General features: G+C 40.3%; 1 protein-coding gene and 38 non-coding genes across 39 annotated transcripts; all 39 read right to left on the reverse strand.

Annotated features, from left to right (window-relative positions):
• Positions 1–755: 755 nt before the first annotated feature.
• Positions 756–20,344, reverse strand: LOC139947068 (uncharacterized). Its single transcript, XM_071944902.1, has 7 exons — positions 20,267–20,344; positions 7,490–7,581; positions 6,649–6,796; positions 5,939–6,025; positions 5,225–5,410; positions 4,775–4,839; positions 756–4,228 (listed from the first exon to the last, which is right to left on the reverse strand). Exons 1-7 carry the CDS (start codon positions 20,314–20,316, stop codon positions 3,867–3,869), a joined length of 990 nt encoding a protein of 329 aa, XP_071801003.1. The 5' UTR covers positions 20,317–20,344; the 3' UTR covers positions 756–3,866.
• On the reverse strand, positions 9,248–9,319 carry Trnat-agu (transfer RNA threonine (anticodon AGU)). Its single transcript has one exon. It is a non-coding gene; the product is annotated as a tRNA-Thr (tRNA).
• On the reverse strand, positions 9,406–9,478 carry Trnak-uuu (transfer RNA lysine (anticodon UUU)). Its single transcript has one exon. It is a non-coding gene; the product is annotated as a tRNA-Lys (tRNA).
• Trnat-agu (transfer RNA threonine (anticodon AGU)) lies at positions 9,567–9,639 on the reverse strand. The gene has a single exon. It is a non-coding gene; the product is annotated as a tRNA-Thr (tRNA).
• On the reverse strand, positions 9,720–9,792 carry Trnak-uuu (transfer RNA lysine (anticodon UUU)). Its single transcript has one exon. It is a non-coding gene; the product is annotated as a tRNA-Lys (tRNA).
• Trnat-agu (transfer RNA threonine (anticodon AGU)) lies at positions 9,899–9,971 on the reverse strand. The gene has a single exon. It is a non-coding gene; the product is annotated as a tRNA-Thr (tRNA).
• Positions 10,209–10,281, reverse strand: Trnat-ugu (transfer RNA threonine (anticodon UGU)). Its single transcript has one exon. It is a non-coding gene; the product is annotated as a tRNA-Thr (tRNA).
• Trnak-uuu (transfer RNA lysine (anticodon UUU)) lies at positions 10,367–10,438 on the reverse strand. Its single transcript has one exon. It is a non-coding gene; the product is annotated as a tRNA-Lys (tRNA).
• Positions 10,520–10,592, reverse strand: Trnat-agu (transfer RNA threonine (anticodon AGU)). Its single transcript has one exon. It is a non-coding gene; the product is annotated as a tRNA-Thr (tRNA).
• On the reverse strand, positions 10,680–10,752 carry Trnak-uuu (transfer RNA lysine (anticodon UUU)). The gene has a single exon. It is a non-coding gene; the product is annotated as a tRNA-Lys (tRNA).
• Trnat-agu (transfer RNA threonine (anticodon AGU)) lies at positions 10,834–10,906 on the reverse strand. Its single transcript has one exon. It is a non-coding gene; the product is annotated as a tRNA-Thr (tRNA).
• On the reverse strand, positions 10,991–11,063 carry Trnak-uuu (transfer RNA lysine (anticodon UUU)). Its single transcript has one exon. It is a non-coding gene; the product is annotated as a tRNA-Lys (tRNA).
• Positions 11,145–11,217, reverse strand: Trnat-agu (transfer RNA threonine (anticodon AGU)). Its single transcript has one exon. It is a non-coding gene; the product is annotated as a tRNA-Thr (tRNA).
• Trnak-uuu (transfer RNA lysine (anticodon UUU)) lies at positions 11,305–11,377 on the reverse strand. The gene has a single exon. It is a non-coding gene; the product is annotated as a tRNA-Lys (tRNA).
• On the reverse strand, positions 11,459–11,531 carry Trnat-agu (transfer RNA threonine (anticodon AGU)). The gene has a single exon. It is a non-coding gene; the product is annotated as a tRNA-Thr (tRNA).
• On the reverse strand, positions 11,615–11,687 carry Trnak-uuu (transfer RNA lysine (anticodon UUU)). Its single transcript has one exon. It is a non-coding gene; the product is annotated as a tRNA-Lys (tRNA).
• Positions 11,769–11,841, reverse strand: Trnat-agu (transfer RNA threonine (anticodon AGU)). The gene has a single exon. It is a non-coding gene; the product is annotated as a tRNA-Thr (tRNA).
• Trnak-uuu (transfer RNA lysine (anticodon UUU)) lies at positions 11,929–12,001 on the reverse strand. Its single transcript has one exon. It is a non-coding gene; the product is annotated as a tRNA-Lys (tRNA).
• On the reverse strand, positions 12,083–12,155 carry Trnat-agu (transfer RNA threonine (anticodon AGU)). Its single transcript has one exon. It is a non-coding gene; the product is annotated as a tRNA-Thr (tRNA).
• Trnak-uuu (transfer RNA lysine (anticodon UUU)) lies at positions 12,240–12,312 on the reverse strand. Its single transcript has one exon. It is a non-coding gene; the product is annotated as a tRNA-Lys (tRNA).
• Trnat-agu (transfer RNA threonine (anticodon AGU)) lies at positions 12,395–12,467 on the reverse strand. The gene has a single exon. It is a non-coding gene; the product is annotated as a tRNA-Thr (tRNA).
• Positions 12,552–12,624, reverse strand: Trnak-uuu (transfer RNA lysine (anticodon UUU)). The gene has a single exon. It is a non-coding gene; the product is annotated as a tRNA-Lys (tRNA).
• Trnat-agu (transfer RNA threonine (anticodon AGU)) lies at positions 12,706–12,778 on the reverse strand. The gene has a single exon. It is a non-coding gene; the product is annotated as a tRNA-Thr (tRNA).
• Positions 12,866–12,938, reverse strand: Trnak-uuu (transfer RNA lysine (anticodon UUU)). The gene has a single exon. It is a non-coding gene; the product is annotated as a tRNA-Lys (tRNA).
• On the reverse strand, positions 13,020–13,092 carry Trnat-agu (transfer RNA threonine (anticodon AGU)). Its single transcript has one exon. It is a non-coding gene; the product is annotated as a tRNA-Thr (tRNA).
• On the reverse strand, positions 13,179–13,251 carry Trnak-uuu (transfer RNA lysine (anticodon UUU)). The gene has a single exon. It is a non-coding gene; the product is annotated as a tRNA-Lys (tRNA).
• On the reverse strand, positions 13,337–13,410 carry Trnat-ugu (transfer RNA threonine (anticodon UGU)). The gene has a single exon. It is a non-coding gene; the product is annotated as a tRNA-Thr (tRNA).
• On the reverse strand, positions 14,571–14,644 carry Trnat-ugu (transfer RNA threonine (anticodon UGU)). The gene has a single exon. It is a non-coding gene; the product is annotated as a tRNA-Thr (tRNA).
• On the reverse strand, positions 14,892–14,964 carry Trnat-agu (transfer RNA threonine (anticodon AGU)). Its single transcript has one exon. It is a non-coding gene; the product is annotated as a tRNA-Thr (tRNA).
• Positions 15,542–15,614, reverse strand: Trnat-agu (transfer RNA threonine (anticodon AGU)). The gene has a single exon. It is a non-coding gene; the product is annotated as a tRNA-Thr (tRNA).
• On the reverse strand, positions 19,028–19,100 carry Trnak-uuu (transfer RNA lysine (anticodon UUU)). The gene has a single exon. It is a non-coding gene; the product is annotated as a tRNA-Lys (tRNA).
• Positions 19,186–19,258, reverse strand: Trnat-agu (transfer RNA threonine (anticodon AGU)). Its single transcript has one exon. It is a non-coding gene; the product is annotated as a tRNA-Thr (tRNA).
• A 294-nt stretch (positions 20,345–20,638) lies between the features above and the next one.
• Positions 20,639–20,711, reverse strand: Trnak-uuu (transfer RNA lysine (anticodon UUU)). Its single transcript has one exon. It is a non-coding gene; the product is annotated as a tRNA-Lys (tRNA).
• Positions 20,712–21,495: 784 nt separating this feature from the next.
• On the reverse strand, positions 21,496–21,568 carry Trnak-uuu (transfer RNA lysine (anticodon UUU)). The gene has a single exon. It is a non-coding gene; the product is annotated as a tRNA-Lys (tRNA).
• Positions 21,569–21,931: 363 nt separating this feature from the next.
• Positions 21,932–22,004, reverse strand: Trnat-agu (transfer RNA threonine (anticodon AGU)). The gene has a single exon. It is a non-coding gene; the product is annotated as a tRNA-Thr (tRNA).
• Positions 22,005–22,092: 88 nt separating this feature from the next.
• On the reverse strand, positions 22,093–22,165 carry Trnak-uuu (transfer RNA lysine (anticodon UUU)). Its single transcript has one exon. It is a non-coding gene; the product is annotated as a tRNA-Lys (tRNA).
• An 82-nt stretch (positions 22,166–22,247) lies between these two features.
• Positions 22,248–22,320, reverse strand: Trnat-ugu (transfer RNA threonine (anticodon UGU)). Its single transcript has one exon. It is a non-coding gene; the product is annotated as a tRNA-Thr (tRNA).
• Positions 22,321–22,407: 87 nt separating this feature from the next.
• Trnak-uuu (transfer RNA lysine (anticodon UUU)) lies at positions 22,408–22,480 on the reverse strand. The gene has a single exon. It is a non-coding gene; the product is annotated as a tRNA-Lys (tRNA).
• An 83-nt stretch (positions 22,481–22,563) lies between these two features.
• On the reverse strand, positions 22,564–22,636 carry Trnat-ugu (transfer RNA threonine (anticodon UGU)). The gene has a single exon. It is a non-coding gene; the product is annotated as a tRNA-Thr (tRNA).
• Positions 22,637–25,077: the final 2,441 nt, after the last annotated feature.

Below are 25,077 nucleotides of genomic sequence, written 5' to 3' on the forward strand. Positions count from 1 at the left end.
AAACGCTTCTTTTGATTTGATTTGTCGGAAGAGGGTTTTCGTCACTGTATATGCTATACTTTGCTTAATATCTCGTTATTTATTGTGGTGTTGAGCATCACGTCTGAACATAACTTCTGCTTCCTTTGACCACTGAAACTTCAGTTGAAGAATATTATTAGCAATTTAGCAATAATGATGAACATAATGCTTCCATTAATTCAATTGCAGTAAACAAATTTGTGGTCACGCGTGAGCAAGTTTAAAAACTTAAAACGGGTGCCACGAACAAAAAAAGCAAAATTTTCATTTAGTTTAGGCCTATTCCCGATATATGTTCACCTGCTCCGTATGGCCCATGTCAGACCCGTAATTTTATCTTAAAGAGGGCAAGGCCATGTTTAGTTTGCAAGGGGCATTATCATTGGAAAATGGTATGTCTATGGGAGATACGTTTAAAGGGGCACCAAGGCAAAGACAATGGGCAACAGTGGCTACTGCCCCGTTTCTTGCATGTAAATCCAGGCCTGCCTTATACTTAAAAATGACCCGACATGGTTCTGGCTATCGTCGTGTGAATCATTTTCTTTTGCTGTTTGATGGTTATTTGAATATTTAACTGAAACAGCCGTATAGACGATTCAAACCAATCCCCAGACGTCCTATCGTATTTGACACGGGGTGATAAGGTCAGGAACCAGACCGCTCACCCATATTGGCAACACACTATGCACACCATTGTGTTCAAACTAATTGATTTGGCTCTATTTTATTGTCAACTCTTTGGATTTAAATAACGTACAGTTTATTATTAGTTTTAGTATCCTGGTAAAATCTAATAATTATCTTTTATATACAGCGATAAAATAAATCAAGTGTTGTTTTCTTAAGAAGGTTCATACCCCCAAGTACATAAATTTTAAATCTTTAAATAAATACATGTCTTATCTATATAAATATCATAACTTAAAAAATACACCATATACCTGAATTCATTTTTTTTTTATAGCTAAATTCAATTTATAAGAACCGTCACAACGTTGTCAAACGACTGAAATAAGACTACTATATAAATATAAATTAACAGTAACAGTCTTCAAACAAAGCATTTAATGAGTTTTATGCATTATAGTCCCAACATCGTAGTTGCAATACAAGCCGTGAGGTATCTGGCGTGTACCTAACCTTTTTTTCTTCGATGAAGTGTTATTTATAAGAGTTTAATGAATTGCTCTCTCAACTTCGTAGTCGCAATATCAGCCGCGTTGTTCAGTTTCAACTTTTCTGTATTCAAAGGTATCTGGCGTTTGTGTAACCTTTTTTTTCCTTCGACGAGGTTTAATTTATAATATCAGTGACTCTCGGGTCAGAGGTCACAACGTCAGGATTACCTTAGTGTGAGCAGCTGTTGCGAGTTTTAAAGAATTGAAAGATGTTCAAATAAATCATTCAGTAATTAGATCCAACTCAGTATTGAATTCTGACAACAAAATGCAGTAGCAGATTTGGGCCTATACTTTATTCTGGTACGGGTAACCTTTCGAGCTACAGACCAAGTGGTCTGTCACTCGAGCCCTGTCATACATTTATTTGTAATATTTATACGAAATTTGAAATGCCCCCAGTGTTAGCCTAACGAGATGGAATGCAATTTTATTCCCCATATACTTTATAATTGTTTAGTATTTTATAATCAGTACATTATTGATTGAAAACATTCTTAGAATGAATTTCAGCAAAGATCACTTGTTGCTGCTGTCTATAGTGTTCAAGCTTACAGTGTTAAGTTGAACATGAAATATAGAATCATTACCTTTGTGATTCAATAGCAAGTAATGGCATTATAACTTAATCTTAAAGCTAGCTTGATTTTGTCAAAATATAACTATTCAAAATTCACTATAATATTATTGATGACGTACATGCATGTACAGCAGATAACAAACCATAGTGCAACTCATTCTTCTTTTCTCGACCATGAGAAAGAAACGGGAAATTATTCCCAGAGGCAATGCACTGCCGACTGAAGAAGCCCGTGTCACACACAGTGACTGAAACACTCTGAACGGAAATTAATTCTGCACTGGTTTTTCACTCATTACAAAGCAGATGACTCTCAGACTTTGTATACAGAAAAATGCTGGCATTTTCCTGTGTTTTTCCGTTCTGTGATCTGTCAGCAAAAGGTATAAGAATGACTGTTCTTTTCATATCATCTCTATCAGTCTGTTGGTCGCCTGGGGTAATTTCTAGCCTTTAATATTGTGCCTATTTGATTCGAACACTGGAAGGAACTTTGTAACTGTGGACATTACTAAACTATAAATAATAGTCAACTCGCGGATACAACCATGTAATAATTATCCTTTGAGGGAGTGTTGGCTCTGAAAAGAGCCGGTTTTGTTGCGACGTTTCGAAAAGCATACCTGCTCGCCTTCAGGGTCATTTTAGACAATCTTCAAACTCGCAGGTACAACCAAGTAATGATTCTTGTTTGAGGGAGTGTTGGCTCTGAGAAGAGCCGGTTTGGTCTCGACATTTCGAACAGTATACTCTGCTCGTCTTCAGACTCATTTTGAACAATCTTCAAACTCGCGGGTAAAAATGTAATGATTCGGTTTTGAGGGAGTGTTGGCTCTGAAAAGAGCCGGTTTGGTCTCGACGTTTCGAACAGCATACTCTGCTCGTTTTCAGACTCATTTTGGACAATCTTCAAACTTGAGGGCCGGGCTGCAACCATGTAACCATACTCTTGAGGATGTGTTGGTTCTGAAAAGAGACGGTTTGGTCTCGACGTTTCGAACAGAATACTCTGCTCGTCTTCAGACTCATTTTGGACAATCTTCAAACTCGCGGGTAAAAATGTAATGATTTTCTTTTGAGGATGTGTTGGCTCTGAACAGAGCCGGTTTTGTCTCGACGCTTCGAACAGCAAACTCTGCTCGTCTTCAGACTCATTTTGGACAATCCTCAACTCGATTTCTGGTCCAGCTTTTCAGAGTCACAAATATTGCTAAGAACATTGCTAAGTAAGTTTGACTTTATAAGCTCTACAAACTTGTAACTTAAAGCGACTCGATGTTGCAAATATTTTGAGAGTTGAGTCATTGGAGATCTTTCTGATGGTTAATTTCGAAACTGACTTCGCCGTCTTCGGCGAAACGTCAAACCATGACGACGCCGGGAAGGTGGGGACTTACTCCACACCGCATATTCATCGAGCTCCCAGGCCGAAGAAATCGCAATTTAAACGGCGGACGTCGTCGCTCCCGCCACGGCCGGCCAAGGAGGTTCCGAAAATCAAAGTGCAACACAGGTCAGCGTCTGCCATGGACCAAACCCGTCTTTATCCGTGAGTTGTTTATTTTCCGAAATGAAATTTATATGGACTTCAAACGTTTTCCTTCTTGCTCTTTGTTTATCTGGGGTTATAAAACCTTTGCAACCTGTACCTGTACGAAAGCTCAAATAATTTGATTATGACCAACTGACTCTTTTACATTTTGAAACATAAAGTGGGCAACAAAATAATGTTGTATTTTGGATTTTGGGCTTTGCATGGTGAGGTATCAATATATATTAGGTTTGCGGTAACACCATGGTGTGTGTGTCTATACTTGCCATGTAGATTATGTTCTTTAGAAAACTGTTTTGCTTTATATTCTACTACTGCAGAGTAGATTTTAGTAACTCGGGAGACTTCTCGGTTCTGAAAAGAAGGTAGAAGATTGGTCGGGACTACTACTTCAGCTTTAGTGGATTGAGGGGACTTCCCGTTATTAACTTCCCTACCGCGGAGTTGTAGATGACAGTTTGTATACTTTTGTATAACCTTGACATCCCATGTCCAACTTGTAATCAAATAAAATGAATAAATAAAATTTACCCTAATACATGTAAGTGTCAACCGGCGGTCGTGGTCCGCTTCGATCACTCGGCCTCATGAGCTCCATGTAAACCGGCTGTTGTCGAACCACTCTACCAGCCTCAATACTCGCCCTCAAACTCTCAGAATCTTCATAAGTAGGAGGCCGATCACCTCCTCTGTTATGGGTGAGCTCCCGGTAGTATGAGGACTCATCTGGGGCACTGAGTGTGGGGTTGGTACCTCTTTGCGAGGTACTGAGTTGGCGGCTAGCCGCGAGGCGAGGGGCGTAGGGGTACGAATAGGATGTTGTTGAGGGTTTGCGTCCGGAGGCGCCCCTTGACTCGAAACGACTGTCGTTGTCGTAGGTTGGATTGTTGACGCCTGTAAACAGGATTTTAAATATTAAAGGCATTGGTAATGGTAGTTACTCAAAATAACTGTTAGCATAAAAACGTATTTCGTATGGGGAGAGCTGTTGATTTAGTATAAAACATTGTGAGAAACGGCTCCCTCTTTAATAACGACGTTTTTGAGAAAGAAGTAATTTCTCACTCAATTAACATTGACAGACTTCAGGCCTGAAGCCTTTTTTATGCATTTGAAAGCACTTTGTCCAAGGGTATTTTTCTCTCATTAATCGCTTGCAACTTCGATGACCAAATGAGTCAAACTGTTCACAGATTTGTTATTTTATGCATGTTGTGATACACCAAGTGATACTGAGAATACTGGTTTTTGACTTAAGGTGTCAAGTGCCTTAGATGTAATGGATGACTCCTATGATCTGACAAAGCAATCAATTGAAGCTCTCTTGCTGAGACATTTGAATGCTTTTTGAGTTAAATTGTAGTACTTTTTTTGCTTACCGAGGCTTAGTACCTAATTTTGTGAAACATGTCTTAAATAATAAAGACACCACATAGTTACCCTTCATTCCGTCTGACGGTGCGATTGGTGCCATCGAAGAACTGGTACTACGTCTGGTCGAAGGCCTAAAGAAAAACAATTCAAATTTGAATGAAAGTATGAAAATAAATTAATCAGTTTCTATTCAAAAGGTCACAAAAATAAATACAACCATATGCGCAAACTAAAATGAATTCAAGGTATTTTTTTAGTACTTGCTACAGAAGCAGATCAAAATTATCTGATGAAACAAGTAGACTGGCTCTCAGTCTCATTATTTTCTAAGGCCGTGTCCAAAATGGCAGCTACTACGGCTTATGGCTACGACTGTTACTGAGGGTGTTACTAAGAACGTCATTTTCTTCAACACATGTTGCGGTGATTCAGCCGTAGCCAAGTCGTAGCCGCAAATTCGGGCACGGCACCTTTAAAAAAGGCGGGAAAACAGTTCTTAAAATATTCCAATCTCACCCTCTGCTTGTTGGTTGCTTTCTGTTGACGAGGCAGACGGCTATTGCTATAACGACCAAGACCAAGAAGAGTAGAACGCCGCCCCCAACGGCTAGGCCTGTGAGCAATCCATGGTTGAAGACTGTGCCCTCATCACGGTCTTGCGTCGTGGGGTTGATTGCATGGGTAGCGAGAGTGGCACCAGACCTGAAGTGACGTTGATGATAAAATTGGTGTAAACAGAACACGTGTAACTGTAAGCGTGAATAACTTTGTTTGACAAAGTAATCTCAGTTGAGCTATGGACCGCTTTAGAGCTTGCATGAATATAGCCCGAGCGTCTGACGTCGCTCGTGAATACGCCTTTAGCGTACGTCTGGATCCGTACAAATGTACCTGTGACCTCACAATAATTTCAGATGGAGAATCGCAGTCAAATCCCACGTATAAACATATAAAACAACATGAAATGCTTGCATGTACATTACATTATTCGCACCGCATGCATCAGACGACCGAAAGTGCAACTGACAAACATCACATCGGACCAATCAAACCACAGATATGGAAAGCTTACGTCACTGCACGTTTATCCAATGTGTCCAATGAAGTCATTTGGCCCCTATAATACCAGTGCAGGGATAAAGACATGGGACCAGTCTATCATGAATAGAACACACTTTGCGTGAACTTGAGGGGGGGGGGTGTATGAAGACACCACACCTAATAACTTACCTTTCCACAATCATTATATCACAGAAGCAATATGGCATGGCGGCAAATGACGTGCATGCATTACCTGTGCACTGCGAAAGTTGGGCCCTGTGAATGGAAGATTTACAAGTCAAAAAAGGCTTCACCTTATACTCCTATAAGGAGAGAAGTAATAATGTTCAATATCCTGATGATGGTAACAAACACTCATACATGATGTAGTCGGGTCGAACTGCGTCATCAGCCTCCCCCCCCCCCCCCCCCACCCTCCTTGCCAAGTGAACTACATTCAAATTGGGTACGTCAGATTGGCACGTGATCCGCTAAGACAAATCAGATCCGCAGTAAACGGTTTATCGATGTCAGAACCCCATTATACACAATGACACGAGTTGTTATAAACCTTTATGGAAAGGAACGCTCCTATATAGACCTTTATCATGGTGTTGCCATCTTGATTTTACTCCATTCCAACTCATTGTAACCAAACTGAGGCTGGACTAAATAATAGTCTGGTGCCATGTTTGCGCAATGTATGTTAGCATGCATTACTGTTATGCATTACTGTTATGGAAACAGGGAACGTGACCAAGATGGTGACAGCGTGCATAAGGTCTATACTCCTATGTTTTATACCCTTTTCGAAACCACCGGTCTCAACTACTGGCCAGGTAGACCACAGTGGCATTTATTGTGTTTACAGCAAAATACCGCTCCTTGTATAAACTCACCTATTTCCCGTTCGACACAACCAGTATGTCTTGATGTCGTCTTCAGAACACGAGCAATGACGCATATGGCTGCAGTATGCGCACTGTACGTCACCTCTGTCGTCACAGATCTGGTAGCAGTACGGGTCTTCGTCCAGATAGAACTGGGCTATTAAAAAGTATTTTAAAAACTTAATAAAATTTATATCATTTTATGAGTTGAACAAATTAAGAATGAATAGGAGCAGGAAAAAGAACCTGAGACCATTTAGTTCAAATTAAGTTCAAACCGTATTATTAAGAAGAGTTTTATAGCATCAGCTGTGCGAAAAAAACTGCTTAGAAAGTATACTAGCTTATATTAATAGCAACAATATTTACGGGGCACCGGTCGATCACCCCAATGTAAATTCATGGGATGATGGTTGGTAACTGGTAACCTTTTTACACTATTAAGCATTACAACTTTTTTTCTGTGCTGAGCAAGGTTTTGTGCTTTATAACAAGCTTTATGACATTGGGCCCTGGGTCCAATTTCATAGAGCTGCTTAAGCACAAAATACAGCAAAACAAATATCTACTAAGCACAAATAAGCAGTGGATCAGTTAAAAAAATATCTGCATATAATGGTGTATTGGTTGGTCACTCTTTCTGCTGAGCAAACTTGTGTAGCGCTTAGCAGATTTGTGTGCTGAAGCAGCTTTGTGAAATTGACCCCTATGGTCGATTTCACAAAGCAGGAATGATTACCTACCTCACAGTGATTTGCATTGTGACATCACACTTTGCTTAGCATAAGGTTTGCAGTTCAGATCAATCTTAACTCTTTGTGAAATTGGGCCCTGCTAGCTGTGTATTTACCTGCCATAGTAATGTTGCATGGTAAAGTCACATTGCATGAGCAAGACACCATCACTGAAGCTGAATGGGCCACTGCTTCGTCACCTCCGTACCTTAAAATGTGAACAAAATACAAATAAAACACAAGTTTATCTGTTGTCATTAGTGGTATGTTTCTATCTGGATCGAAATATCGAGTTAAAACCAACGGTTCTTTTCAGAACCACGCAAATTTATTTAGATAAACCTTTCCATATCTGGGGCTTATTCGAAAAATGTTTTATTGATTAACGGTGCTTCTGGAAAACTGAAGAAACTGAATAGTATTGGCTGCGCTCCGAAGGATCTTATGCACGCACCCCTTCATGGAGCTTTTACTGCACGCAATGTAATTCAGAAATCCTTCCTTTTCATATAATTTTCTCATCCGTGACTACCTTTATCACAATGTTGTGCAAGTTAAAAGAAGGGATTACAAACTAAAGAGTTTTTCTCAATGGCTATTATGAAGACACAACTTGAACAGGTACCTTAGTGTAACATGAGCAGTTAAGTAGAAATACATGAATAGAGAGAGGGAGAGAGGCAGAAAGGCCACAGAAAAAACACGGGGTAAACAGTGAATATGGACAGAAACGGGGGTTGAGGTGTTAACGTAACTCAGACACGGGATTTATTTCATAGGGATCATAGAATTAAGAAGAAGTGGTTATATAGTACTACACCTTTTCCACATGGAAACAATATCACGATTCGCGCTATTTATTTCCACAAATCCCACCGCTGCCACCAAAAGAACGGACCACAAAAACATCATCTTAGATTATGGCTCCAGTCTGCCGTGATTCAGTAAAAATCCAGGTTTTCGGTACGCATCATTTGCTGTATGCAAGTGTCTCCACAAGTCACTCAAACATGTTGTGTTCTAGTCGGTTTCTAACTGGTTGAGCAATCGAGAATGTCGTAAGATTTTCCTGGACAAAACTAACTACATTGTTGCCATTTAAAGAAATTTTTCTGCCTTGCGTATGCGACCCAACTGTCAGATTACCCTCATTGGTATACCAATTGCATTGTGATAGGGTCATGGTTTGAACTGTTCATTGTTTATACGAGATATATGGATTTATTATAATAATCAATCATTTCTATTCATTGCCGTGATATGTTTTCAAAGGTTGTCCTTGTGGTAAAACAATGGACAGAAACAGCATCTGTTCTAGCCTGAACATCTGACGTCACACTTCGAGGCTTGTGAATAACGCCATAGAGTGGCCTCTTGCCTAAATCAATCCCGTCCATTATCACCTTTCACCTAAATTCATTTCACATTGAGATACGCAGTCAAATTCTTCACCATAATATACAATAGTGTGACACTGCATGCAAACGACCAAAAGTAAGCTTTCCATATATGTGTTTTGATTGGTCCGGACTGACGTTTGTCAGCTGCGCCTACATCAACTCCGACCAATAAAAACACAGCTATTGAAAGCATTCGTCACTGCACGTTTATCCAATGACATCACTAATGTTTTGTATCCAATGAAATCACTGGTTCTAAAAAGCTAGTACATGTACATGAGACTACCACCACTCTACATGAACATTTTGTTGTAGAATTACATCCTCGTTCCCAAACAAAATATTATTGGAGTGGCCGGAAAATACGGTGTAATTTATATCTGTAAAGCAGGGTGTTGGTTTAAAATTATGTCTCTAGCTATGTCTCATTAACAAATGTATAAATATTCGGGGTAATTAAAAAATGTTTTTCAAAGGCACCGCCCGGATCGAACCGGGGATCTCCTGTTTACTAGACAGGCGCTTTACCAACTAAGCCACGGCGCCTATTGGAAAAGTTTCATTTGATTGTAGTGAAGAATGGGCCTAGCATGGTATTCATTAAAAAATGTTAAAAAAGAGAAAAATATGGTCGCCCGGTAGGGGACTTGAACCCCTGACCCTCAGATTAAAAGTCTGATGCTCTACCGACTGAGCTAACCGGGCTCTGGTTGAAGGGTGTTTACTTCAATCTATGACTCTAGCTTTGTCTCAATAATGAAATCGAGGTGGTTAAAACAAAACCAAACTTTAAAGGCACCGCCCGGATTCGAACCGGGGATCTCCTGTTTACTAGACAGGCGCTTTACCAACTAAGCCACGGCGCCTGTTGGCAAAGTTCTAATTTGATTGTGTTACTAATAAATGGCCCTAGCATTCAAAAAATGTTGAAAAGAGTAAACATGGTCGCCCGGTAGGGGACTTGAACCCCTGACCCTCAGATTAAAAGTCTGGTGCTCTACCGAATGAGCTAACCAGGCTCTGGTTGTAGAGAAACCATTTACAAGTTATGGTACTATAGCTATGCCTTCATAATAAAACAAATTATTTGATACAATTAGTTAAACAAAACAAAGCTAAAATGTTAGGCACCGCCCGGATTCGAACCGAGGATCTCCTGTTTACTAGACAGGCGCTTTACCAACTAAGCCACGGCGCCAGTTGAGAGTATCATGTGAAATTTAAATGAATTTAGCACGATGAAGATTCAAAAAGAACTGTTTGGATAAAAACAAATCATCGCCCGGTAGGGAACTCGAAGCCCTGACCCCAGATTAAAAGTTTGATGCTCTACCGAATGAGCTCACCAGGCTCAGTGTGCAGGGTGTTAATTTCAGTCTAAAGCTTTGTCTCAGTAATGAAGTAATTTAATTTAGCTAAAACAAAACAAAATTTGAGGCACCGCCCGGATTCGAACCGAGGATCTCCTGTTTACAAGACAGGCGCTTTACCAACTAAGCCACGGCGCCTCTTGACAAAGTTTCATTTGATTGTAGTAAAAATGTTCCTAGCATGATATTCATTCAAAAAATGTTGAAAAGATAAAAACAAGGTCGCCCGGTAGGGGACTTGAACCCTGACCCTCAGATTAAAAGTCTGATGCTCTACCGACTGAGCTAACAGGGCTCTGCAGAACCTCAATAAGAAACACATTATGAAATGACAAGTCAACAAAGATGGCTAGTTCAAAGTGTAGGTTAAAAGTGTAGGCACCGCCCGGATTCGAACCGGGGATCTCCTGTTTACTAGACAGGCGCTTTACCAACTAAGCCACGGCGCCTGTTGGCAAAGTTTCATTTGATTGTAGTAACAAAAATGACCCTAGCATGATATTCATTCAAAAAATGTTGAAAAGATAAAACAAGGTCGCCCGGTAGGGGACTTGAACCCCTGACCCTCAGATTAAAAGTCTGATGCTCTACCGACTGAGCTAACCGGGCTCTGCAGAACCTCAATAAGAAACACATTATGAAATGACAAGTCAACAAAGATGGCTAGTTCAAAGTGTAGGTTAAAAGTGTAGGCACCGCCCGGATTCGAACCGGGGATCTCCTGTTTACTAGACAGGCGCTTTACCAACTAAGCCACGGCGCCTGTTTGCAAAGTTTCATTCGATTGTAGTACAAATGACCCTAGCGTGATATTCAATCAAAAAATGTTTTAAAAACAAACAATGGTCGCCCGGTAGGGGACTTGAACCCCTGACTCTCAGATTAAAAGTCTGATGCTCTACCGACTGAGCTAACCGGGCTCTGCAGAACCCCAATAAGGAACACTTCATGAAATGACAAGTTAACAGAGATGGCTAGTTCAAAGTGTAGATTAAAACTGTAGGCACCGCCCGGATTCGAACCGGGGATCTCCTGTTTACTAGACAGGCGCTTTACCAACTAAGCCACGGCGCCTGTTGGCAAAGTTTCATTTGAATGTAGTAACAAAAATGACCCTAGCATGATATTCATTCAAAAAATGTTAAAAAGAGAAAACATGGTAGCCCGGTAGGGGACTTGAACCCCTGACCCTCAGATTAAAAGTCTGATGCTCTACCGACTGAGCTAACCGGGCTCTGCAGAACCTCAATAAGAAACACATTATGAAATGACAAGTCAACAAAGATGGCTAGTTCAAAGTGTAGGTTAAAAGTGTAGGCACCGCCCGGATTCGAACCGGGGATCTCCTGTTTACTAGACAGGCGCTTTACCAACTAAGCCACGGCGCCTGTTGGCAAAGTTTCATTCGATTGTAGTACAAATGACCCTAGCGTGATATTCAATCAAAAATGTTTAAAAAACAAACAATGGTCGCCCGGTAGGGGACTAGAACCCCTGACCCTCAGATTAAAAGTCTGATGCTCTACCGACTGAGCTAACCGGGCTCTGCAGAACCCCAATAAGGAACACTTCATGAAATGACAAGTTAACAGAGATGGCGAGTTCAAAGTGTAGGTTAAAACTTTAGGCACCGCCCGGATTCGAACCGGGGATCTCCTGTTTACTAGACAGGCGCTTTACCAACTAAGCCACGGCGCCTGTTGGCAAAGTTTCATTTGAATGTAGTAACAAAAATGACCCTAGCATGATATTCATTCAAAAAATGTTAAAAAGAGAAAACATGGTAGCCCGGTAGGGGACTTGAACCCCTGACCCTCAGATTAAAAGTCTGATGCTCTACCGACTGAGCTAACCGGGCTCTGCAGAACCTCAATAAGAAACACATAATGAAATGACAAGTCAACAAAGATGGCTAGTTCAAAGTGTAGGTTAAAACTGTAGGCACCGCCCGGATTCGAACCGGGGATCTCCTGTTTACTAGACAGGCGCTTTACCAACTAAGCCACGGCGCCTCTTGACAAAGTTTCATTTGATTGTAGTAAAAATGTTCCTAGCATGATATTCATTCAAAAAATGTTGAAAAGATAAAACAAGGTCGCCCGGTAGGGGACTTGAACCCCTGACCCTCAGATTAAAAGTCTGATGCTCTACCGACTGAGCTAACCGGGCTCTGACAAACTCTCAATAAGAAACACATTATGAAATGACAAGTTAACAACGATGGCTTGTTCAAAGTGTAGATTAAAACTCTAGGCACCGCCCGGATTCGAACCGGGGATCTCCTGTTTACTAGACAGGCGCTTTACCAACTAAGCCACGGCGCCTGTTGGCAAAGTTTCCTTTGATTGTAGTACAAATGACCCTAGTGTGATATTCATTCAAAAAATGTTTAAAAAACAAACAATGGTCGCCCGGTAGGGGACTTGAACCCCTGACCCTCAGATTAAAAGTCTGATGCTCTACCGACTGAGCTAACCGGGCTCTGCAGAACCCCAATAAGGAACACTTCATGAAATGACAAGTTAACAGAGATGGCTAGTTCAAAGTGTAGGTTAAAACTTTAGGCACCGCCCGGATTCGAACCGGGGATCTCCTGTTTACTAGACAGGCGCTTTACCAACTAAGCCACGGCGCCTGTTGGCAAAGTTTCATTTGAATGTAGTAACAAAAAATACCCTAGCATGATATTCATTCAAAAAATGTTAAAAAGAGAAAACATGGTAGCCCGGTAGGGGACTTGAACCCCTGACCCTCAGATTAAAAGTCTGATGCTCTACCGACTGAGCTAACCGGGCTCTGCAGAACCTCAATAAGAAACACATTATGAAATGACAAATATACAAAGATGGCTAGTTCAAAGTGTAGGTTAAAACTGTAGGCACCGCCCGGATTTGAACCGGGGATCTCCTGTTTACTAGACAGGCGCTTTACCAACTAAGCCACGGCGCCATTAAGCAAAGTTTCATTTGATTGTCGTAAAAATGTCCCTATAGCATGGTATTCATTCAAAACATGTTAAAAAGAAAAAGCATTGTCGCCCGGTAGGGGACTTGAACCCCTGACCCTCAGATTAAAAGTCTGATGCTCTACCGACTGAGCTAACCGGGCCCTGAAGGAATATTCATTCAAAGCCAAATTTACAGATTTTGACCAGAAAGCGTCAAGGCGGAAACTGAAATGTTGTAAAACAAAAAGGCACCGCCCGGATTCGAACCGGGGATCTCCTGTTTACAAGACAGGCGCTTTAACCAACTAAGCCACGGCGCCAGATGCTACCAAATTATGTTATTTTATAAACATGTGAATAATTTTTACTTTGAAAAGAATAGGGCTTGGTTTCAACTAAACTTTCGAAGCTTCAGTTAAAAAGGAGTACAGAACAGGGTGTTCACAGTTAAAGACACCGGACACCTTTGGTTATTGGCAAAGACCAGTCTTCTCACTTTTATGCTCAATATTATGCACAAAATTAACAAACCTGTGAACATTTGCACTCAATTGGTCGTCGAAGGTGCGAGTTAATGATGGCAGAAAACAACCTTGTTACACGAAGTTGTGTGCTTACTTTGAGCCCTCACGCGTGAGGTCTCGAAGTCGATTCAAATATTTCACTGAGAACTAACTTTTTCTCAAAAACTACGTTACTTTTATAGATGGGAGCCGTTTCTCACAATGTTTTATACTATCGACAGCTCCCCATTACTCGTTACCAAGTATGTTTTTGCGCTTACCATTATTTGAGGGTGGATTTCACAAAGGTAGTCCTTACTTACGACTAGTCTTAGGCAATGCATGGAGATAGGACCAGTCCTAAGTTAGGACCAGTAACTCATCCTAACTTAGGACTGGTCCTATCTCTTAGCATTGCCTAGGACTAGTCCTAAAATAGGACCTTTGTGAAATCCACACCCCAGTCCCTTTAAGACTAGTCTTAGAGGAGAACAGAGGACTAGCCATACGTTTTTAATAACCAATAAACAAATCATATTTGACTTATCATCCTAATAGGACTATGCAATCTGATCCCCAATAATGTTGTCCGTGGTAGGGCGTGGTCGTAAAAGACTACACACAGTTGCCCAAATGAGATGTTTGTACAGGCTCCACCTAACTCTTTCAAACGCTACCTTAAATCAAAATCAACATCATGAATATTCATGAATAGTTTGTATACGCCAGAAGCAACAAACACATCTGTTGGTGTGTATTTGTATACGGCATAAGTACACCTTTGATCTAAATGAAAACGCTGTATACAAAATGCCTTTTTATATTGTGTTTGAATTGTAGAGCAAAAAATGATGTTACAGCCACACAATATGCATTTACATGTACATCATAAACGCTTATTCAATAAAAATGTGATAGGCCTTTCCAAATTCATAAAACTGGTCAAATTTTTTCAAACTTTTCAAAGACCAAAACATAGGCACCGCCCGGATTCGAACCGGGGATCTCCTGTTTACAAGACAGGCGCTTTAACCAACTAAGCCACGGCGCCTCTGCTACGATACATAACGTAATGGAGTCATAAACCGAAACAAATAGGTGTGGAGTGACAAAAGCGCCCGATAGGGGGGGGGGGGGACTTGAACCCATGACCCTCTGATAAAAAAAGCCTGTTGATAAAAGAATGAACTAACAAGAATTGCATGTTATCGCAGCATGTGACAGAGAAATCACCAATTGGCCGAAACAATTGTATTTCTTGCGGCCGAAAAAATATACAAAAAATAAGTGAGAAAAAAAGGCACCGCTCGGATTCGAACCGGGGATCTCCTGTTTACTAGACAGGCGCTTTGCCAACTAAGCCACGGCGCCAGATGATTATAAAGCTAAAATTGGTACTCTAATATTGACGCCTGGTTATTATAATGCTAATGTGGGCACTGATCTAGTAGTTGTACCAACAGAGATCAGAGAGTTGTATACGTGTCAAATGAGCTACGCAGCGCCCTCATGTGGTAACAATTAAGTTAATTAAAAGTAAAGCATTCATCCAAGAAGACCTCTTAAAAATGGTTAGTAGTCATAATATGGCTTATGTTTACTGTCGTAAAATTTAGGTAGGTCATTCTTGCCCCAAAGGACATTTTTGAAATGATTAGTATTGTCATTTAATGGCTTATGTTTATCTATCTTAAACAATTTGGGGGATTTTGTTTACTATTATTATATATAATTTTTTTACTTTTCCCAAGTTTAGGGAGTGTTTGTGCTGTAATTGAATTTGTGTACAGTATTGTTTCCTCCTACAATAATACTTCTGTAAAAATCAAAGAATTATCTCTGTAGGACACAATCAACATATTTTATACTATACATGGAGGTAGAAATACATCCACCATTTTAAAACTGTAATGGTCTTTGAAATAAACAAAAAGACGAAAATTGAATCAGGCACCGCCCGGATTCGAACCGGGGATCTCCTGTTTACTAGACAGGCGCTTTACCAACTAAGCCACGGCGCCACATGAAAATATTGTGCAAATTTGTAACTCTAATAATTATGCCTGGTTATATAATGCTAATGATGGGACTTCTTGGTGGTTGTGTAACACGTGTCAATTATTCCGCGCAGCGCCCTCACGTTGTACTGGGTGCGTTCGTTTAGCTTCCCTGGGTCGACCCTGGTGTGTGGCGTTTTCTTTTTCCAGCACGAACGTGTGCAGATAATTACCCACGTTCGTCCTGGAAAAAAACCCGCCACACACCGGGGTCGACCCAGGGAAGCTAAACGAACGCACTCACTATTTTAGTTATGTATTGGGCATTAATTCCTCAAAGATCTCATGGTTGGTTTCCTTCCTCCATGGTTAGTCATAAAATGGATTTTGTATATATCTATAAATTAAACAATTTGGGGCTTGCACATCTGGCGTCACACTTCGAGGCTCGTGCATAATGCCAGAGACCGGCCTCCAGCCGGCGTGTACATTCACCTTTGACCTACATTCATTTCACATAGTGGGTGCGTTCGTTTAGCTTCCCTGGGTCGACCCCAATGTTGCGTATTTTATTTATTTTTCCAGGACGAACGTGGGCACACAATTACCCCACGTTCGTCCTCGAACCAGAAAAAAACCCCAGACACGTCACCACGTGAGCCTTCCCGTGGTGACGTCAGTGCACCTCGGGCCAGCCCCAAGTGACCCAATCCACAAGTGGGGCTCTTGGGGCTGGCCCGAGGTGCACTGTCCTGGAAAAAAAATAATACGCAACATCGGGGTCGACCCAGGGAAGTTAAACGAACGCACCCAGAGATACGCAGTCAAATTTTACAGGAAGCTGTGTTTTGATTGGTCGCCCCAGTTGACCTCAGACCAAACAAAACAAATCCAGCTACACGATAGCTTTTAGTCACTGCATTACCCAGCAGTATCATTGTATCCAATCAAATCACTGGATCTGAATAGCAGGGGCTCAGTCTGTGTTACACCTTCGTCCCTGTATGTCCGTTAGCCCTAGCGGTGACGTCATGACCAATTTACATCCGGTTCAAAAGTGGGATCGGAACCGGATCAATAACGCGATGCCAGCTGATGCGGTCTAAAAAAAAACATGCTGGATCTCAGTCCACATTTCTGGATTGAGTGTAAAGGCGGTGACTGTTAAACAATAATATTATTGTTCTCTTGTCTGTTGATCTTCTATCGGTATCATATATCAACAACAAAAGATCGCACACAAAAATAAGACAGCAGGGTTAACAATGCGTACAAGACATTAAACAAAAATACAAATAAACCCAGTATTCCATTGTGTTCCATACTGAGAATATGTATTTACGGGTGTCGCAAATACTCAATTACGGCAAGTTTTTAGAGCCACATGTATTTGACTAATAGGTCAATTAATATTGCAGCCTGAACATTTTTTGCACATGATGTGTCAAACCATGGAGGTAGACCCTAACCCCAAAACTAACATTACATGTCCGTAATCGTTTCTAACCGCACACTGTTAACATCAATTAAGGGTTACCCCCAGTGTTGTCACTCGTACGCCGACAAAACATGGCGTCATAGCCAGCTGAGGTTTATCGCAAACAAAAGGAGGGCAAATTTCAAGGGGCTGTTGTTAAATATTTAACAACTATGAAATAACAATTTATATAGCAGCTCCCGTCTGTTGCGATACATGACCTTTAGACCCAGCTGCATTGTGTTCGTAGTTGTCACATTATTTGTTTGTTTTGGCAAAAACGGCAACCAAGTGATTATAATATTATTAAAGGCAGTGTACACTATTGGTATAATTGTCAAAATCCAGTCTTCTCACTTGGTGTATCTCAACATGTACATAAAATAATAAACCTGTGAAAATTTTAGCTCGATTGGTCGTCGGAGTTGCGAGATAACTATGAAAGAAAAAAAACACCCTTGTCACACGAAGTTGTGTACTTTCAGATGCTTGATTTCGAGACCTCGGAATTCGTGGAAAATTACTTCTTTCTCGAAAACTACATCACTTCAGAGGGAGCCGTTTCTCACAAGGTTTGATACTACCAACCTCTCCCTATTACTAGTTACCAATTAAGGTTTTATGCTAATAATTATTTTGAGTAATTACCAATATTGTCCACTGCCTTTAACGTTTAGTGCGCCGCTAAAACCATACACGTTTTATATTATTTATACAATCATAACTTAGCGTGTTATGATTAACTACAAAAAAAAACAGCACAGCGCGGCTAGTGCATTTGCATTAAGCGGGATTTTGTGCTTCGGTCGAGCGAGAAACAAAAATGGCCGGTCGAAAATCCACTGCATCTACTAGATATAACCCAAGGTAAGTTTTCTTGTTTGATATTCCAGTCGGCCTCGTTATTGAAGGACTAAAATTGATGCGTTTTTCTAAAGAAAATCTGAAGGCTGGGCTTTCTATTTTGTTTCTTCTTTTTTTTCATCAAATTATTGCATTCATATGCTAATGGCATTCACAAAGACATAATAATTACAAGTGCAATGGGTAATGGATAATAAATATAATATTGTATTTCTCCACGTTTTAATTATGTCATTTTGTCATTTTGTATCGTCACAGACTACTTTATTATCCCACTTGGTGTATCCCAATATGCATACAAACATCCTGTGAAAATTTGTGCTCAATATGGTCACTCGATGTTGGAAGAAAAAAATTGTACACCATTGTTGCATAAACATTGGGGTGATGATTTTTATACCTCTTTTTATAAAACTACAAGGCTTAAAGGCGGTTTACACTATTGGTAATTACTCAAAATAGTTATTAACATGAAACCTTACTTGGTAACGAGTAATGGGGAGAGGTTGATGGTATAAAACATTGTGAGAAACGGCTCCCTACGAAGTGACATAGTTTTCGAGAAAGAAGTAATTTTCCACGGATTTGATTTCGAGACCTCAGATTTAGAACTTGAGGTCTCGAAATCAACCATCTAAATGCACACAACTTCGTGTGACAAGGTTTTTTTTTTTTTTTAATTATTATCTCGCAACACCAATGACCGCTTGAGCTCAAATTTTCACAGGTTCGTTATGTTATGCATATGTTGAGATACACCGAGTAAGAAGACTGGTCTTTAACAATTACCAATAGTGTCCACTGCCTTTAACGGATGTTGTTTTTCACAAATTTGTTTGACCTATCAATAGCTCTCAGCCTTACTCCTTGTAATGTGTAACTTGTTATGGTCATTAACTTGTAGATTAATTATCAATTACTATGACACAAATCTCTATACGAAATTTCGTACAATCAAACACCCTGGAGTATTTTTTAAATAAATAAATTAATAAATCAAACAGCTGTGGTCGGAATGTATCAAGTTCTAAAAATGAGCAAAAAAGGCTTCCTTTCCTGAACAAGAGTTTACTTAAACAGAGGGAAAAAAGGATGTCGCCCGGTAGGGGACTTGAACCCCTGACCCTCAGATTAAAAGTCTGATGCTCTACCGACTGAGCTAACCGGGCTCTTATAAAGCTGTGACACAAGGCCTAAGAACAATATTAGACAAGAGTTTATCTAGAGTAAATAATTAAAAAGACTAACATTTATAGGCACCGCCCGGATTCGAACCGAGGATCTCCTGTTTACTAGACAGGCGCTTTACCAACTAAGCCACGGCGCCATGTGATGAAAGTCATGCGCAATCGGCCATCTATTTGTTTGTTTCTAAGCTACGGCCGGCGGCCGGCCGGGCGCAACCGAGCATGACAGTTTCCAATTTAGTATGTATACATGCACTGATTTTACGTCAATTTGTTTTTAGAGACACTGCGGAACATTATGGGGAAACCCATCATATTAAACAGAGGTGCAAAGTAAAATAACAGATAACGATGCAAAATAAACAAACATACAATTAACAATAGTACTCAACAAACAAACACCCCAACCAACAAACAAATTAAATATATTTATTTATTTATTTATATAATATTCTTACTTTTCGAAAATTTCTCAAACTGTTCCCCTATTTTTGACGTATTCATGATTTCCACAAACTTTCCACTTTAGTTTTGAAACTATTTATTAAAGTATTTGCAAGAATTTTGCACTCAAGCATGATTGTTTTCTTTTATTGGATTTTTGTCTTCTTTTTTTCTTTTCAGTCAATTCCATTGACCATAGCATTATATTGTACCATAACATTTTAAGTGTTCCTAATGGGTATGTCTAGAGGGTTTATTGAGCGGGGCAGAGTAAAATTACTCTTGTGAAAGCAGCCACTTCCTTTGTGATTTGAATTTGAGGAGCTATTGGATGACTGGATTAGTAAAAACAAGGACCAGGGTCCAATTTCATAGAGCTGCTTAAACACTAAATAGTATATTTGGTTTGCGGTAACACCATGTGTGTATCTACTTGCCAGGAGAGTTTGTTCTTAGAGAACTGTCTTGCTTTATTCTACTGCCGCGGAGTAGATAATCGGAGGGTCGGGAGACTTCTCAGTTCTGAAAAGAACTGTCCTGCTATCCTGCTTTTAAAGCAAGACAGTTCTCTTAGAACAAACTCTACCTGGCAAGTAGACACACACATGGTGTTACCGCAAACCAAATATACATTGATACCTCACCATACAATGCCTCAAATCCTATACACTAAATAGTAGCTAAGCACAATCAATGTTACTTACCAGCACAAGACTACCAGCCAAACGACCATGTCACACCATTCTTCCTCCATGGTCACACGTACAATGTGTAACTGGTATCCTGCTCTTTTCTGTTTACCAAGTATGTGTATGCGCCCTGTAAGTTAGCTCTCCGTTCACACCACTGTGTACACAGCTTTAATTTTGTTCATGCTTGGCTGCGCCGCCCGGCCCGAGGCAAAACACGCCCATTATGCTAAGTGGCCTCATCTTTCCTGTGGGGAAAAAAAAGTTAAATGACCTAGCAAAGAAGTAACAACAAAACATCAAAACTATTAGCAAAATAGCAATGTATGACTCGAAAGGATTTTACTTCAAATGATGTTGGGTAAAAAAAAATTAACAAAACATTACAGCCCGGTAGGGGACTCGAACCCCTGACCCTCAGATTAAAAGTCTGATGCTCTACCGACTGAGCTAACAGGGCTCTTGGTGAAATAGACGGTTAACAAACAATATATTGCATGTAATTTACAAAAAAACTTCACAAATGAAGTACGGTCTGGATTCGAACAGCAAAATACAAACTGAGCCAAGGCGTTATGATGACCCGTCCATTCAATTATTCATTAAAATAAGTAAGTTTAAAACAACGATTTTCTTGTGCAAAATAACAAGGTATCAATGCAAGGATTTTGCCCGAAACTGTGGTACTGTTGGCTAAACAAACAAAAATGGAATCAATAATAAAATATGGTGAAGAGGTTTTCAACGATGCCCGGGTTTCTTGACTTGATAATTTTACCGAGACGAAGTCGAGGTAAATGAGAACCAGGCCTCGGCGGCTCCATGGTTTAAACCACTAGTTGAAAACCGATTCAACACACTTTGATTTCCATTCATAAATACCTTGTTGGTTAAAAGGCGTAGTAAAGTAAGAAACTCTGTAAAACTTACCCGTTTCCGAGTACTTGAGCTCTGCATGTTTCCACCTCCATGGTATGTTCAGTGTACATGTGTAATTGTACATGTTACATTTACATGTACATGTACGATACCCGTCCGTGTGTTTTCCGGTTCCGTTCGTGCGCATGCGCGTATAGTCTTTGTGCGTATTCGCTGATTCTCCTTTCACACACAGCGCGGCCAACTCACCGACAGCGCCTGCATCGCCCGTAACAAGAAACGTCTTGCATCGAGACTAGCGCAGAGTTTCCACCAATAGGAATAGCGAAACTGCCTGAGGTATTTATGAATAAGAGTTAACCGGAATCCCGGTAGGGGACTCGAACCCCTGATCCTCAGATTAAAAGTCTGATGCTCTACCGACTGGGCTATCCAGGCTATGGAGATGTGCTATTTTAAGGTTTTTTAAAGACAATTATATTACCTTTGTTAATGAGATAAAGGCATAAGCCACGGCGCCGCATGAACTAATTAACAAACTATGATTTAGCCATACAGTGGATGTATAGCAAAATATTGTTAAAATATGGATTCGAACCGGGGATCTCCTGTTCACTAGACAGGCGCTTTACCAACTAAGCCACGGCGCCTGTTGGCAAAGTTTCATTTGATTGTAGTAAAAATGACCCTAGCATGATATTCATTCAAAAAAAGTTGAAAAGAGAAAACATGGTCGCCCGACTGGGGACTTGAACCCCTGACTAACAAAGATGGCTAGTTCAAAGTGTAAGTTAAAACTGAAGGCACCGCCCGGATTCGAACCGGGGATCTCCTGTTTACTAGACAGGCGCTTTACCAACTAAGCCACGGCGCCTGTTGGCAATGTTTCATTTGATTGTAGTAACAAAAATTACCCTAGCATTGCATGCATTCAAAAAATGTTTAAAAAAAGAAAGCATGGTCGCCCGATAGGGGACTTGAACCCCTGACCCTCAGATTAAAAGTCTGATGCTCTACCGACTGAGCTAACCGGGCTCTGACGAACTCTCAATAAGAAACACGTCATGAAATGACAAGTAAACAAAGATGGCTAGTTCAAAGTGTATGTTAAAACTGTAGGCACCGCCCGGATTCGAACCGGGGATCTCCTGTTTACAAGACAGGCGCTTTACCAACTAAGCCACGGCGCCTGTTGGCAATGTTTCATTTGATTGTAGTAACAAAAATGACCCTAGCATTGTATGCATTCAAAAAATGTTTAAAAGAGAAAACATAGCCGCCCGGTAGGGGACTTGAACCCCTGACCCTCAGATTAAAAGTCTGATGCTCTACCGACTGAGCTAACCGGGCTCTAGCTTAAGCATATTAGTTTCAAGTTATGGCTCACTTTAATAGTTTATCTGAGGTATATACAAAAAAAGCTAATTGTGTATAGGCACCGCCCGGATTCGAACCGGGGATCTCCTGTTTACAAGACAGGCGCTTTACCAACTAAGCCACGACGCCTGTAATTCTTCAATACTTTAATCTTAATGTTGCCAGTGTGAAGTGTAATAAAATGTAACAGTTCAGTAATAATTTATATAGTAATAATTTCTGCTTACCAGACAATATTGTAAAGCGATATATGCCGCCTATGGCGACTCTAGTTTCATAGAAAGAAGCTAAGCACAACAGAAATTGTGCTTACCAGAATAAAGTTACCAGGTGAGTCAGACTATTATTATATCTCATGAACAATGTGTGACTGGTATCCTGATAATTTCTGCTCAGCAAACAATTGTTAAGCGATATTTTCGGCCCAGATATCATCAACTATTCAACGCCGTAGCAAGATACATGTTCAATTTTCCCCACTCAATCCATGCATGTAAAAATCTCTCATACATACAATTTCCATCCACGCGTATAACTCTTTCCCCCAAAACGATAGCGTGCGTTCACACATCTCTGAGTCCCCAAGGTTAATTATAAATGCCCTGAGAGGAGTAATGTCCTCACAATTCAATCAGTCTTGGAGGCAGGCAACTCAATGAAAAGAGATATAAAGCAAGATACAGAATGTTTCCAAACTGGTATACAATAGGAGGTTCACGAATGTGTGGACATTGTGTGTGGACATGAGATGTGAACTTATTAAGCACGTCCACACAGTAATATTTACAGTGTATATATTTAAAAAAAATAGTGGCATAGAGCAAAGGAATGGACTTGCAAGAGCACCACTATAGAGAATTCTCCAGAAGACGATCAGAGCATACTGATCGAAACGTCGAGTTGAAACCAACGGTTCTTTTCAAAACCACCCCAACTCATTAGAGATAGTCATTACATCTGAAAGAAAATTGCATGAATAAATACCGACGTGTTTTCATGGAAATAATTATCATGGCTCAATTTTGAATATATAACGACCTCCAAGCCACAAAGCAAAATATGCATCCGCATTCACTTCAACCTCTGGATAATTATATGGGATGTTATTCTTTGCCGGGTGTTATTATTTCCTTCAGAGATAAAATAAAAAAAAGATTCTGGACAAAGGAGAGGCCTTAATTATGAGACTGACCTCCTTCCAATTTATTTCTCCAAAGGACACTCATCTATTGTGTGTAAGGAATAGTCATCGTAAAACGCACCTAAAAGGCGTGCTGTAAATGGTCAGTTATTGTGTGGTCAAGAAATTCAGTCGAAACATCTTTGAATATTACGTTAAAGCCCATTATGAATAATTTATAAATAAAAGTAAATTTGCGGAAACACCCATGTATTAAATTTCTTTTGAGGGAGTGTTGTCTTTAAAAGGAGCTGGTGTTGTCTTGACGTTTCGCCTGCTCGTCTTCAAGAGCAAACAAGTTTACGTTAATGCCGTTATGAGAACGCCATAAACTGTTCACGCACAACAATCATACAACCTGGAATTGTATATTGAAGAACTTTGACAAAAATGTACGATTGATAAGTTGTTTTTTTTTATTTGTCAGCCAACCGATCCACTGCAGGATAAACGCCTTAGCATAATGTATCTAAGTGTCCTTGTTTAGCATGTGCTTGACACATATCGTGATTTAAACTGCCTCCTTTATGATGCACATGTCAACCTTCGCGCTATATTATACAGATTTTTAAATGAAAAACCGCGGCATGGCTTTTAAGCTTGAACTTTTCGCTTCTTCTGTAAACCTCTGACTGTATATAAATTGATGAATTATGGATACCCAAAACAGTGAACATACGAGATTGCATCTTCAGTTATTACAGAGTTCTCTCAGCTTGAATATCGCCTGTATAATAAAAATACGCCAGTGAGTGGAGAATGTTTATGAAACATTGATGCAGCAAATGCATTACGCCGTGTTTTTTTTTTATATCACCCGCGTCGAACACATTCAAATTTAAGGGCCTTTTTGTTTGTCTGTCTGAGGCTCTGAAAGGATTTTATGGATGACTGAAGATAAACACTCATGTTTCCTGATTAGCAAACGATGAATCTGTGAAGCGTCAGGGTGAATTCAACTTCTGAAGTGAACATTTCGCCATACAATGTCCATGAATACTCGATCAATATCAGTTGAGATCGTTTACATTTTGCTGTCGGGCCTATACTCCACGGAGGCAACGAAGGCGATTGCCTTCGTGCCCTTCAAATGCTCTAGTAGAAATTTACAATTTCCTCATTTGGTGCCCTTTACTGAGGAGATAATACCTTGGTGCCCTTGCCCTTTCAAAAAAACGAAGCATGGGCTGTGCCGATTTACAGATTAAAAAACTCGTTTAAAATGCACGTGTAATATGAATTCATAGCATCTGAACGTTTCGTGTTGTTTTGTGATGGGGCGAATTAACTAATGCTTGTGTGTGTTTCCATTACCTTGATGTCTATTTGTATCTCTCTTCTTACGATAAAGCAGACGTCCATGGTACAATCGTGACGCAAGCCCAGGAAA

Source organism: Asterias amurensis, chromosome 14 (assembly GCF_032118995.1).
Source record: "Asterias amurensis chromosome 14, ASM3211899v1".
Taxonomy (NCBI): domain Eukaryota; kingdom Metazoa; phylum Echinodermata; class Asteroidea; order Forcipulatida; family Asteriidae; genus Asterias; species Asterias amurensis.